We start from the raw sequence: 14771 nt of genomic DNA on the forward strand, positions 1-14771 counted from the left end.
ATAATGAGTAAAAGTTTCTTATTCCAATAGTGAGACTAGTGACCTTTATCACATCTTTCTTAATTATCTGCAATAATCAGAGACCAGAATTAAAACAATTCACTTAATTTGCCTTTATGTCTCTCCTAGAGAGAGACAACAACCTTGGACACTGAAGCCTGAAGAGGGATTAAACTAATCTTTAAGTTTTGCTCTCAAATTGGATATGTACATAAAAAGGAAAATTATTCTAAAACCTTGAATTTAATTGGCATTATAAGTAGAATATTCATACTAGTATGTTAACTAAAAAGTAAAAATATAACCAACTTTAAGGGTAAATGTTCAGATTTGAAAGTATTCAAACTAAAATAAATTTTAAAATTTATATTCAATGAAAGTACATTGCATATAAAAAGACCAAATTAAAATCTAAACAAAAATTTTAAAATAAGAATCAAAATCTTTAGGAATTATTTAGAATACCATATAAGTAATCAAGTAAGACAAATTAACAGTCTATTGAAAAAAAAAAAGTACAAATTAAAGTTCATAAACTTTTTATTGGAGCACATTAATTTTTCAGTCATGCTAATTCACTGTTGTTTCTCCTGATAATGACATTTTCAACACTTGTAAATTATATTGTGACTATTCCTACTGATCAACTTAATGCTTGTTAAATTTTATCATATGCAATTTAACATGCATTGTCAATTCTTTGAAATATTACATCATAAAGTGAGTTTTAAATTAATAATTTTTCAATGATTTTTAATAATTTACAGCAATTCACTGATAACTAAACACTTAAATAAATTAATCAAATTCTATTTATTATTTATTTCTTAGTTTATTTTGTTTAAGATTGTTAATCCTTAGGTAAAGCTGCATGCTATTGAACATATCCCCAGTTGTAGACAGAAAAACAACTATCAGTAATGATGGTTGGCTGGGAATAAGATCAATCTAAGTAGCAAATAAGCAATTGCAGACAAGTAGCCCTCAGCAACTTGCATAGGTCCAGTGTGGTGAGGTAATGCACCAAAACCACTCGTGAATATAAATAAACATTATATTCATCACGAACCTATAACAGTAGATCATTCCTTAACAATGATAAGCTTACTGATCTGGAAAATAAATGTGATAGGTCTTTCAGAGATACACAGGACAGAACAGTTGCAGACTCTTAAGAGTGGGCATATGCTCTATCATAACCAGGCCAATATCACTTCAAATGGATGATTAGGCTTTTTGATCCATAAATGATTAACAGACTAAAATTCACTTGAGATTACTTCCACAGACTTGCATAAATCACTGTTTGGTTAAATCAAAGACAGTTTTTGCATATCATTTAAACTTATGTCCCAACATCTCTCTGACAAGAATACTGAAGAGTTTTATGAAATCCTAATCACAATTTGTATTATACAACTATTCTTGGGGATTTTTAATGGAAAGGTAGGGCAATAAGAATAAGATGAGATCTCAAGTAGGCCTACTTGGAACATGCCAAAAAAATACTAGAGGAAGTATTCTTGCTGAATTCTTTGAATAAAATGCTGTGTACATTATGAATATTTTTAATAAGAAAAAGGCAAATAGAAAACAGACACAGATAAGCCTCAATAGTGAAATAAAAAATGAAATTGATTTCATTCTCTAAACAGGAAAAATATTGTCATGAATGTTATTGTATTAAACAAATTTAATATCAGTAATAACCACAGATTAGTTAGTACTACTGTACAGCTAAACATGAGAGTCAAATAGAGTGAAACGGGTAGGAAAGCAGACTCAAAAATATGAAGATTCTAACAGATGTCAAAAAATTTAGAAATACAGAAATACTCTGCATAAGTCGACACCCAGATAACTCTTCATTCGTCGGTTACGGAGTAAATTTTTTGTGGTCTTGGCCAACTTACGTAGGCAATAATGTTATTAATGTTAAAAAACTCAGTTTACTCAACATCGTTTAATTTGTTACCATTGGATAAATCAACATACTTTTTCTGTTTCACACTTTTTAGAATTCTAAGTCGACTCCCCCCTGAAAAATGAGTTAACACCACACAGCTTGTTGTATGGTGTGAACTCATTTTTTCAGAAGGGGACTCAACTTATCAGACATCAAAAAAGTGTGAAACAGAAAAAGTATGTTGATTTATCCAGTGGTGACGAATTAAACGATGTTGAGTAAACCGAGTTTTTTAACATTAATAACATTATTGCTTATGTAAGTCAGCCGGAACCACAGAAAATTGACTAATTAACCTACGGTGACGAGTTATCCAGGTGTCAACTTGTGCAGAGTCGACTGTATACTATTTGAAGAACTAGGCTACAATATTAAATTTCCTTGATTTAAATGAAACAAAGGCAAAAACTGTAGAACTAACGCATTCTTATAACAAGTAGTAGAATTGCAAGAATGATAATTGATAAGCCTAACAAGCAATTATTTTAGTGTGACATTATCACAATGTGAGGCTGCAATTTTTAATCATATTCTTAATTTATTTAATTTAAAATATATGCTCAAATTAGTAGTGTCTTGCCCCTGTATATCATATTTTTCCTGCTAGTCTTCTAACTCCTTTGAGGGAAAAATTTTTTTAACTGAAATAACATGACTTTTGATGCAAACTGGAAGTTCTATAGTATATATAGGTATATAGTTAATCTGGACTTTCTGCCACTAAGCTTTCCATATCTGGTCTTGATTTTCATCTATCTAACTCTGTTCTTGAGATTAAGGAAGGACAGACTGGCAGATGGATGACAGTGGGAATTTATACCAGTAAGTCTACAAGTTTTTCAAATTGCAGCCCAACAAGCTCTTGCAAAACCTAGATGTTGTAGATTTATTACAGAAATAGAACACCAAAACATGACTTAAATTCAAAGAATAGACTTGAATATTCTATACTCTGTAATTAGTTAGGAAAAGTTAAATTAATTAAGAAAGAAATAAGATATTAGGGCATACAAAGCAGATCAAAGAAACAATAAAAGTTTAGAGAAGAAACTGATTAATTATTGACATAAATATGTCAAACAACCTTATATAAATTAGCACATACCTTACTCTAAACTTTAAACTCTAGCTAATGTTTCACCATAGTTGTTTAGGTATCTCGTAGAGTATTGTCCAGGCCCTGAATACATTGTCCTCTTACAATTTATTGAACTTCCTTTACTTTTTGATTTATAAATTTAAAACTTTGATATACTTTAAGCTGAAATTCTCCCTTGAAGATCTGACAACTCTTGCTTCATCCCATTTTACAAATATCTCTTCTTTCATAGCATATCTAGCAAGTGCTGTAGATGGTATCTCTGATGTATGGTGTAGTTATGTTTTATCTTACTCATCAACAATCTTGCTATGACCGCAACATATTCATGGTCCTGTATGTCCCTATTTTCCTTAAGAAGTATCCTTTATACTTAGAGCTGCCAGATGTTTTCTGACTGCCATCTAGTAGCACAAGGACTTTTTCCCCTATATATGTTATGTAGATGCACATTATAGTTCACAATCTTGTACATCCTATGTTCTTTTATACTGAGGATAGAGGTAAATGGAAGATCATGACAGAGATCATCATCTGGCAAGCCAAATGAATTAGATAGTAGTGATGTTGGTCAGTTAGTTCTACGAGTTTATTCTATTATGCATTGTTCCAAATTATTTTTGAACTAGTTTCTTTCATGTAGAAACAATTATTTTCCCCAAGTGGAATGCTGAGCACTTTGATTCATTACACTATTGAATACACCTGGATTAAAAATAAAATGGAAATAAATTTAAATATGGTTTACTGATTTATATAAATTCTTGATTTATTAAAAAAAAATCTGGAATTTTTAAAAGTGATTTGCCTAACATTCTCATTAGAAGTCATAAGTATATTGAAAGAATAAGTTATTAACTGTAATGAATGTTAGCTAACAAAACTACAATTTATAAATTATTAGATCACTACAAATGAAATGGCAGTTTTTTAAAATTTAAACTTTCTGACCTTGTAGTTCAACTTTTTCCACATGAACAGTATTGTATGTTTGCAATTGGAAGAGCACACATGTAATATTTGAATTTAAACATGTAATCTCATTTATATTGTGAGTTCCACATGTTTAAGAATACTTTTTCTGATGGTGTGGAAAAAACAAATTGAATAATTTTCTTTTACAAGTAAGAACATAATGTAGCTGAAGCAACCTGAAATACCAATAAAACTTTCGGTGAAGATTCTGTGAGTGAGCAGGTCACAAGGCATTGATTCAAAAAATTTCATTCAGGAGGGGTCTGAAAGCATTTGTAGTGACTGTTGAATTTTATTTCGCACTGGTTAAAGGATTTTTGCGAGTAGCATTTTGTATTCATTCTGGGAATAGATCTCAAAAATCAGAACTGAAGATCATCAACAAATCAGAACATTATCTGACTGTTCGGGAAATCGCAGAAAGGTTGAACATACTGGACATTAGATGTCGATAAATGGTTGAATAAACATGTTAGGGAAAGTCAAGAAACATGATAAATAAGTACCACAAGAACTCAGTGAGAGAGGTAAGGAGCATCATTTGGAGGTCTGTAGTTCTTTAATTATTTGTCACAAAAATGAAAGTATTCAAATGAAATTCTTCCCCATCCACCTTCTCTGAACATTTTGCCAACAGACTATCACTTGTTTTTATATATTTGGACAGTTTTTAGGCAAGGAAAGTCAACAGGATGCAATAAAAAGTACTTTTAACGGCTTTTTGGCTTCTCATTCTCATGATTTCTATTAAACTGGCACTAATGCATTTCTATTGTATTGGGAAGAGTGTTTTAATGTTGGCAGAGACAATTTTGATTGAATATGTACATTTTAAATTAAATAAATAAATGTTCAAAGTAAGAAGTAAAAATCAGCCATTTCATTTGCAACCACCTAATATTTTGTACAATGAATAACAGTAGTTCTCTACATTAACTTTATAAATATATCATATTCCATTTCAAAGAAACTGACTTAAGAAAAAACATTCATATTCATTTCAAAATGACTCATATCGAAGAATTTAGCTAGTGATAGGAAATATTATTTATTCAAAGGATCTAAATTGTCTTTCATAAAAATTGCCCCCTTTTTTTCTTGGTTATTTAAACATATATTTTCATTGAATATGATAAAAGAAACATGAAATCATAAAATTTATTAAATTATCTATTAAAGAATGTTGTTATCATATTAAATGTCACTCCATAATTTATTTTGTATATGACAGAGCAGTAAAGTTGATATGTTTGTTTCTGGCCTTTTTGTGCTCTATGAGTGATAAAGGGCCTAAAACCACAAATAAAAAAAAATATGTTTGACTACAAATGAATTAAAAACTGTAAAGATAGAAATCCATAAAATTCAAGACATTAACTTCTTTGTTTATTATTTATAATTCTGTTTGTTGACATAGCAACAAGTTCAAATAATTAGAATAAGAATTCCATTATCAGTTTTATTAAAGGAACTGTGACAGTGGCGTGCTGTCATTGGAAGGGATGGAAGGGCTGCTTCCACCTTCCAATGACCTTCCCTTGTATTTTATAAAATATAAATTTTCATATTTTAACGTACTTTGAATTAATTAAAATTAATATTTTATTATAACTGTATCATGTATCTTTTACAAATTTCTATACTACATGTGAAAAAAAACGATAAGATTGCTATTGTATATTCGAATAATTCAGTGGTGGAAGGAATGTCGAAACTGGTCAGTTTCCAATCAGCCAGATTATATAGGCATTGGCACATGTGGTTTACAGAGCATCAACCTCACCCGAAGCAACACACGCATAAAGCATCCAATTTCCCAGACCAGTTCTGAGCTGTTAGCCGCCTACTTGTCAGCTTTCAAGCAGCCAGATTATAGGCATTGGCACATGTGCTTTACAGAGCACCAACATCATGGTTTAGCTGGTAGAAGCAACACATGCATAAAGCATCCAATTTTATATCCTAGACCGGTTGTGGGTTGTTAGCTGCCTGCCTGCTAGATATTCGGCTGCCCTCGCCCCATTATGTGAATTGCGAGTAGAATTATAACTTAACCCAATCGATAGGAGTTTACTGGCATGTTTTTATGATAGTTCTGTATAGTTGATAGGAGTTAAAAAAATCCATTAAAATATTTGATATATTTATTCTGTGTTTATTCTGCTCTCCCATCTTATATTACTTACGGATTTCAATGTTAAACCGATGATATTACAGATTATAGCATGTCCCATCTGTAAAGGAATGCAGAAAAAACGTGTACAATTCTTGTATAATGTTAAAAAATTAACTGTTACTTTGGCAGCATCATTTACAACCAAATTTAATGAATGAGACATACAAGGTACAAAAAAAGCTCTAGAATTTATTTTTCTTAAATTTACGATTTATATATCCGTTGTCATAAAAATTTGTCTTTCCAATGTTTTCCCAAGACTACAGATATTTAAGTACAAAGTAACTGGTTTCGACTTATTTCTACTAAGTAGTAGTTAAATGATTAAGAGATTAGGGAATGGGGACATAAATAAAACCCTGCTGAAAGAGCCAGAATTTTACTTAAACAAAAGCTTAACGAACCAATCACTATCTCAGTACAGTGGGGAACTGATTTCCATGTACATCTGGTATTAAAACGAATTAGTTAGAAAACAAATGACTATTAAGTTTAACATATTTAGATTTTTACAGCTATGGTGAGAAACGTTTAAAATTTACAACAGCCCTGTCGCGTCCTTTGAGATGTACTAGTGATGCGACAAAAGAGGCATTTGACATTGACCGGTATCAGCACCCTCGGGATTTGGCAACCTGCGTGCATGCACGCGCCGCACACCTACCAGGAACGTCTCTGATTCCATTCATTAGCCACTCGTAGGGAGCAATTTCACTAAGTGGACTGTTTTAAGATTTAAAAAGTAAAGAATATTTTGTTATTTTTATGTACGTTTCTTCACAAAGTTATATTTAATTATAAGTTTCTTTAAAAGTATATTCATACAATTGAAGAATTTTTTGTACTAGGCATGTATATTCGTCACACATTTTGTTTTACCAAGTAAGTTTTTTTTTTATAATTTTAATTTTAGCCCTTATATCATGGCTAGTAATTCAAAAATTTATTTTAAAAATGTTTTGGCTGAAGACCATATAATAAAAAAAAAAAACATTATTAAAAGAGAAAGACCGATGCCTAAATTAAATATAAATACGTCAACAAAAAAATTTCGACATTTTAATGATAAAATTTATGATGAATGATAATTCTTTCGTGAAATTGAAGCAATTTGGAAATCAAACTAGAATAGAATTTAACATTGGTAGACAATATAAAATAAATATTGAAAATTATAACAAGCTAATTACAATTAATAGATATATCTAAATTAATAGATGTTATATGTTTTTTCTCAAAGCAAGAATTGGCATTTAGAGGGCATGGGAATTTATTGAATCTAATAAGAAAATTCAATATAATTACCTCTGTTATTTATTAAGTACATCAGATAATCTATTAAAAATACATTTAAAGAAGTATACGGTTTTTACTGGCTTATCGAACAAACGAATATGAACGGGCCCTGACGCGCAATTAATTGATTTCCCCTGTAAGTTGGCTTCTTACAGAAACACAGCTTCCCTATCATCAAATGTCACGGCATGCCACTGAACTGTAATATTGCTTTAAACAACAAATGAAAGAGACCATCAAAAGCAATTGTTGACAAATAGCAAGAAAATCCAGGAAAAAAAAGTCATTTCACAACAATTGAACTACAGATTTCTCGAACTATGGTAGATAGAGTGGTAAATTGGTATCATAAGACATCCATTTCTCAAAGGTGAAGTCCCAGTGGAAAATATGGTGCTTACAACTCACAACTCAACCAGAAGATAATCAAAGTCATTTCCAAAAATTACCATATGTTAGTGAAAGATATTGCAAAAAAAATTGTATTCTTTAATTTGCAAGAAAAATGCTTCTTTGGTTTTAGAATATAAAACATACGTGAAGGCTGACTTCTGACACATCCAGGCTCATGCTATTATATAATGTTTGAAGAAAAAGTTCTTCAAGAATCTCAAACATTAATTGGTGTTGGAAAGTTTGGCTCAAAATATTTGGTATGATTAGCAATTTGCCAGTGTGGATTGAAAAGTTTGTTGTTTGTGACAAAAGGAAATATTAGTGCTAAAATTTATATTAATGTTTAAAAAAAAAATCTTCTTTTTTCAGAAATCATGGTGGCCATACTTTGTTTTGGCCAGTTTTGGTAACAACACAATATGCAAAATCCATAAGTGAGCTGGCTGGAACATGAAATCAATTTTGTATTTAGAGACATGAATCCAAATGTATCACAATGCTGACCAATAGAAAGATTTGTCTCTTGTAAAAAAATAACTAAAAAAGAAAAAAACAGAACAAACAGTAAAAGAGGTTAGATCTTTTTCTCTGAAGTGGAAAAGAGCAGTCACAATGATTGAAGGAAATACTGTCAAAAATGTTATAAAGAACATTAAAAAAACTTTGAAAAAATGGAGCAAAACTTAAATGTTATAATTATTTAAGTCTTAGATGTATTTTAAAAAACAAACTTTTACATAAAAGTAAAATCTTTCCGATTACATTACAAACAAAAGTTATTAACTTGTTCTATGTTACAGTCCTTATGTTACTTCTTTCCCTTCTTAAACAGTTTGTTTTTTAGTTTAATTTGTAACAGAGATAAATAAAAGCAATATTTTTGAATTGTATTATACGAACACAGGCTGTTTACAACATGTAAAGCATTTTGAGGTTAATTTGGAAAAAATTATGTAGTTATGAATTTTTATAATGACAACTGATAACAGTTGTCTCTTATCAGTTGTCCTGAAATGCATATTTTCACAAAGACTAGGAAGCTGAAACTTGTAAGGTTACTATTGTTTGTAGCTTCTGACGTTAGTAATTTTTTTAAATAGGAGGATAACTTCTCTGAATAACTCTCAACCAGGTGAACTAATGTTTTCTATGTCTGATACTTACTCTTCCACCTGTATGACTCAGACGATCCTACTAGTAGCAAAGCTACCATCATGCAACAAGACCCACCAGAAAAAAGTAGAAACATCAGTGGGCTTCTATTGTTAGATAAACAAATGATTTGCAAATCTTGCATTGATTATTTAAGTGTGGAACGAGTATTTGTCTTCTACAATATAAATACTAAGCAAGAAACATATCGTGACTGTAGAAAATTATATTCCAATTAGACTAAAAAAACAAAAAATGTTTTTTAGGAATTCCACAATGGCTTTTAAATTATTTTCCACATATTAGCAACATAAAATCAAACTATACAAGTATTTTAAGAGTATAATACGCCTTTTATATTGAAATTGCCATCTTTAAATTTCCAAAACAAAATAAATAATTAAACTTTAGTAAATAATCGCGTCCTCGATCCAACGACAAGTGAAATGATTCGATATTCGAAAGTCTTCAGGTTATAATCATTACCACGTGTTACGAGTTCGAAAATATTAAGCGATGACGTCATCGTAGGGTAAAGTTAGCGATGAGATCATCCAATCAGCTACTGAGTCAGTTGTAAATTAGAACATTAAACCCCGTCATGACGTCATCGGTACGAACGACGCACTTGTCTCGAAAACAAAAATCACACCAACACGTTTATTTTTTATTTCATCCTTAAAAAGAATGCATATTTTATCGTTTACTTTTTTAAAAATTTCTTATTATATATAAATAAAATCAAATTAAATAAAGCGAATTCGAGAAGTTTGGGAAATATATTTTATGAAAGTGGCGGCGCAGAATATCCGGTTTCGATCACGTGAGGATATGGCGTCATCGAAGTTTATTTATAGAATGAAAGGAATAAACACCCCGATTGACGTCATGCCAAGCAAATGCAGAAATTTTTCTCTTAACTATTGAGTAATTCTCAAACTGTACAAAATGCGAAATAAATATAATTTTTTTTTAAATTTCGAATAAAATTTAAAAGATAATTCAGTATGCGATTGAAACATCGATGACGACATTCACTTATGATGGGAATAATCAGTAACTGAAATTCAAATGTTATTACTATTATTGTTCTCATTATTTTCATTTAAAGTCTTAAAAATGTTAAATAAATATAAATAAACATTAAGATTTTTAATCCGAATAAATATCTTTATGTACGATCACATGACGAAACGTTCCGGAATGACGTCATATCATAAGATTGAAAATGACTCAAACTCAAAACAACTTCAAAAAAAAAATCTATAAATTTTTTATATGAAATAGACATTTTATTACGTTATCATCATAATAATAATTTAAAGAAATATTTCGTAAAACAAAATTTTGACAAAACAATTAACTATGACTTACTTAATCTATGAAGACTTGCGTTTTTAGTAAATGTAATTTTTAAAAGTTATTCAATTATACCAATTTTATATGTCGAAATTTCGTTTAAAAATAGCTGTAACTTATTTTTCCAGTGCACCCTGTAGACCTTGCAATATTGATGAATAGTGCAAAATCAATTTTATATTGCAACATATAACGTTTATTGGATAAAATATGGCTCGAGTTAATGAAATAATCAATTCAAATTGTTATCAACAACATTGATATAGAGATCTTTAAGACAAAATAATAGATTTTTAATGTTTAACAAGATTTTTCTTTATATATCTCCTATATGGATCCTATCTCAATCAGTTTAATTTTTAAAAAATGCTCGTTAGAAATAATAATTCAAATTCTTAAAATTATATGAAATACAATTAAAGCTTCATCTCCAAATTTGGTTTCAAAAGTTTAAATGTTACGAATTTTTCTTCTTTAATTACTACATTTATATAGTTTTAATGATTTAATCTGCAGTAATTCTAATTTTCAGAAAGAAATTTGATAGCAACTTCTAATAAGAACTCTGATATAAGGTCAATATAATGAAATGTATACTGCAGTTCAGAGACTTTTTAAATATTAAATAATGTATAGAAAATTAATATAAAGATTAAATTGTATCTATTAATTTCAGTTAAAGATGTTTAACCATCATTTTTAATCATGTAAAAAAAAAAAATTATTTATTCCAATTAACTTTCTATCCAAGTATTCTTTACATATCATCTCTTAATTTTTAATAAATTTCATTATCTGATGTTTCATTCAACAACAAAAAATTTCGTTTAAAATATTAAAGAATTTTACGTATATTGTTTAATTAATGCAATTATTTCAGTTTAAAGTGAGGTCTGGATTCCATGCACTGTGGTGTGTAAGTAAAATAGTAACTATTTTTGTTCTTTGAATCATTAACTAATTCTATTTTTATTCAAATAATTTTGAAATAATTTCAATGATTAGTTTTAATATAAAAATTCAATGTTTGTTTTGAAATATCATTAAGAAACAATTTTAAAATATATTAGAAATGTAATTATCATTTATTTTTAACAAATAAATTAGAAATGTATCTGTAATTGTGGAATTTCATAAACATGTAATACAATTAATTACATATATGCTTAATGTAAATACATTCACATCCCCTATAATTTATAATTATTGCATTCTTTTATGGTCATATTAAACATACAAATTATAATAAATAAACAGTAGTAATAAACAGAATAAATCCAAATTAATGATGATGATAATGTTTAAGGTAGAACTAAACATGATGTGAATTATAAACTTATAACAATTTAAACTTTTTATATGCAACCAAAATTATAATTATATTAACTCCAATTTTTATAAATTTATAATAGTATAATATATGGGATTATCATCAAAGTTTTAAAGTTCATTCATTATTTATGAAAATTAAACAATTTAGACTGATATATCAAATAACAAGTATCATTTATATTCATTATATATGAAAATCTTACTTGATAATTCTAAAACTAACATTTTTCACATCATAGTGAAGCTAATAACCTGAAACTAATCATCATCAACAATGCCACATACAAGTATAAGTTAACATGGAAAGTACTGTAAGCGTTAATAAATAAAACAGTTTTTTTAAGTAAAAGTTCTATAATTAGCCATGCAAATAAAACGTTAAAATAAGCATTAACGAAAGATAATCGAGCAAAAACGCTCGTAACGTTATAGTTAAGCCTAACGAAGATATGTTTTCAGTCACGTTCGCTACTCTGATTGTTGTTATTATTGCTCCGCTGAGTTACTTACCATCCAGTTACGTATTTCTCGTCGTCACAGAATTTGCAGCACTCCGACTGGATAATATGGTAGAAACGTAGCAGCCACGTCAAAGATCTTCGTCACTGAACACACCGTCTTTACACTTGCATATAAACGTCCATTACTGCGCAGGACGTCATTTTAAATCCACAAAGCTATTGGCTCGTTTGAACGGTGATGTCATCTCTATTTCACTACTATTGGTTATCTCAAATTGTCTTTTTCGTATATGGTAATGTTTAATGACTATCTGAAAGAGAGATCGTGATTGGTTTTTTGTTATATAGAAGCTGTATGGGTAAATTCTTATCTATAGATAATCAATGGGTTGATAAGTGTCGTTTCGAGAATGACGCAGTTACGTAGTTTAATGTCGTGATCAGTTAAACTGTCGTTCACAATATTAGTTCTTTTAGTAAATACGTTTACTGTTTGATATATATTGTTCGAACATACAGTTATAATTTAAATATTTGTTTTCATTTATGTTGAATATGGTTCATTGCACGTTATCCAACTTAAACATTTTCATTAATTTCTATTTAAAAAAGAATTAGGTAAAAACCAAACTCAACGGCCGTCAATATAATTAAAAACATTAACATTCTAGCAAACATTAATACATTTTGCTGGAATGTTGATGTTTTTGCCCGTAACGAGCTAAAATATAAATAAGGTTATTATAAAACAAACTTCCTTTACTTCGTTTTCTGTCAGAAATGATACGACTTAATTTATGCATAAAAATTGAGATGAAGATTGCTTATTTCTTGCACATTAAACATACAAATCTAGTTTAATGAGTATGTTGCCTAGTAAAGTGGCCTTAATAGAGCTAGATAAGCAAGCCAGTGACATAGTGTGTTTCAAATGAAACAAGCGTCATTGGTTTGCTTATTCAACTGTATTAAAGCTGCTTTAATAGGTAAAGTACAGTGTACTTAATTTATTTATTTCTGTTTTGGATGATAAATACTAAAAATGTTAATCATTGATGATAGTTCTGAACCCAATCTATACAAACTTAAAAAAAATAACTGGTGGTCTAGAATAACCAGTTATTTTTTAATATATAAAAAAACCAATATTATTTAACATTTGTGTACAAAGACTAAATCATGTAAATGTGTCATTTTAAATTTGATCAATCGTTGTGATATTACTCTTGAACATTCTTGAACTAATTTTCTGAAGATATTACTAATGGCTATAGTCAGTGTAAATGTCTGAAATCTTGAGATACTTAGTTACACTAATTGCATTAACTTTTTATACAGGATTACTTCAACCTATCTACTGCAAAACTTAGAAATATCCAAGTCATGTAGATGGTGATTATTTTTTAGAAAAATGAATTGTCAGCAAGCTTAGATATCAACACAATGGGAAATGCCTCTAAAAAAGAATTAGTCTTTTAATATAAAGCAAATAATGCAAAGATTTAAAAATTAACAAATGTTTTTTAACAGCTTTAAATAGTCATCCTGCAGTTTAGAAACAGTGTTATAAATAAAAATGTTAGGTCTATATTCATTAATTATGTGTACAGTTTAAGAAGGAGTTTGCAAAAAGTGCATCATTGCACAGATGGGAAAAAAGTCCATGCATAATTGTCTGCATGGACATTTCTAGTGATATTAATGGCATATGAATTTGTTCTTATAGACCTACTTACTATTCTTGTGAATAAACTATAAAAAGTTTAACAAATATTTTCTGAAAGTCATATCTTTAATATCAGGCCTTTGAACTATGGTGCACACAATTAAAGAGGAAGGAGTTTGCCAAAAATATGTCATTATACATGACATGAAGGGAGAGAGAATCAAACATGGCTCAAAAATTACATGTAATTAATGGATGATTCCTTAATGTTCTGAAATGAAGAATAAATTTAAAACAAAATGTCTAAACAGTGAATGAGAAAATGACAAATTGTTTAATGTAACAGATTGGTTTTTATTCATTTTACAAATTTTCATATTCACTACTAAATTTTATTTTTCATCTAAATGCTCAATGTTTTATTTTGCATTATTTTTTAATTAAACAATTGAGTGTTGATATAATAGATCCTGACAGTGGTGTAGCTAGGGGGTGCGAAAGGTGCGGTCCGCACCAGGCCCCTGGAAACGATAGGCCCATGGGAGCCCCAGGAAAAAAGACCCGAAAAATTTTCACGGTAATCAGAACAAAGCAAAATTTAGCATTTGGATGCTCGAGCTGGGGCTCCTATTACACAGGGAAACCAGCAACTCAACTGTAATCTAGTTATACACTATATAAACCACTACACAAAAATATTTTAATCTGTTTACATAAACAAAACAAAAAAATACCTAACACATCATTCGTCAAATGAAAGAAATTGAACGTCTAAATGCAATGTTTTTAACAGAATAAATAAATTCAAAAGCCGAAATTTATAGAAAAAATTACTTGTTTTCGTTTGGACGTTCCCGATTACCATCACAGAAAAAGGACACCCCTGCCGAAAA

General features: G+C 29.3%; 1 protein-coding gene across 11 annotated transcripts in view; it reads right to left on the reverse strand.

The window, feature by feature from the left end:
* The window catches only part of LOC136989821 (cyclic AMP-dependent transcription factor ATF-1-like), a 34644-nt gene extending 22231 nt beyond the window's left edge, over positions 1-12413 (reverse strand). For 2 of the 11 annotated variants that reach the window (XM_067288106.1, XM_067288096.1), the window contains exon 1: positions 1488-1663. In XM_067288106.1, the coding sequence (XP_067144207.1) occupies positions 1488-1496 (9 nt within the window). In that variant the 5' untranslated portion in view covers positions 1497-1663. The other 9 variants (XM_067288097.1, XM_067288105.1, XM_067288100.1 and 6 more) reach the window with 9 other exon arrangements.
* Positions 12414-14771: the final 2358 nt, after the last annotated feature.

Source organism: Centruroides vittatus, unplaced genomic scaffold (assembly GCF_030686945.1).
Source record: "Centruroides vittatus isolate TY-2023 unplaced genomic scaffold, ASM3068694v2 scaffold_769, whole genome shotgun sequence".
Taxonomy (NCBI): Eukaryota; Metazoa; Arthropoda; class Arachnida; order Scorpiones; family Buthidae; genus Centruroides; species Centruroides vittatus.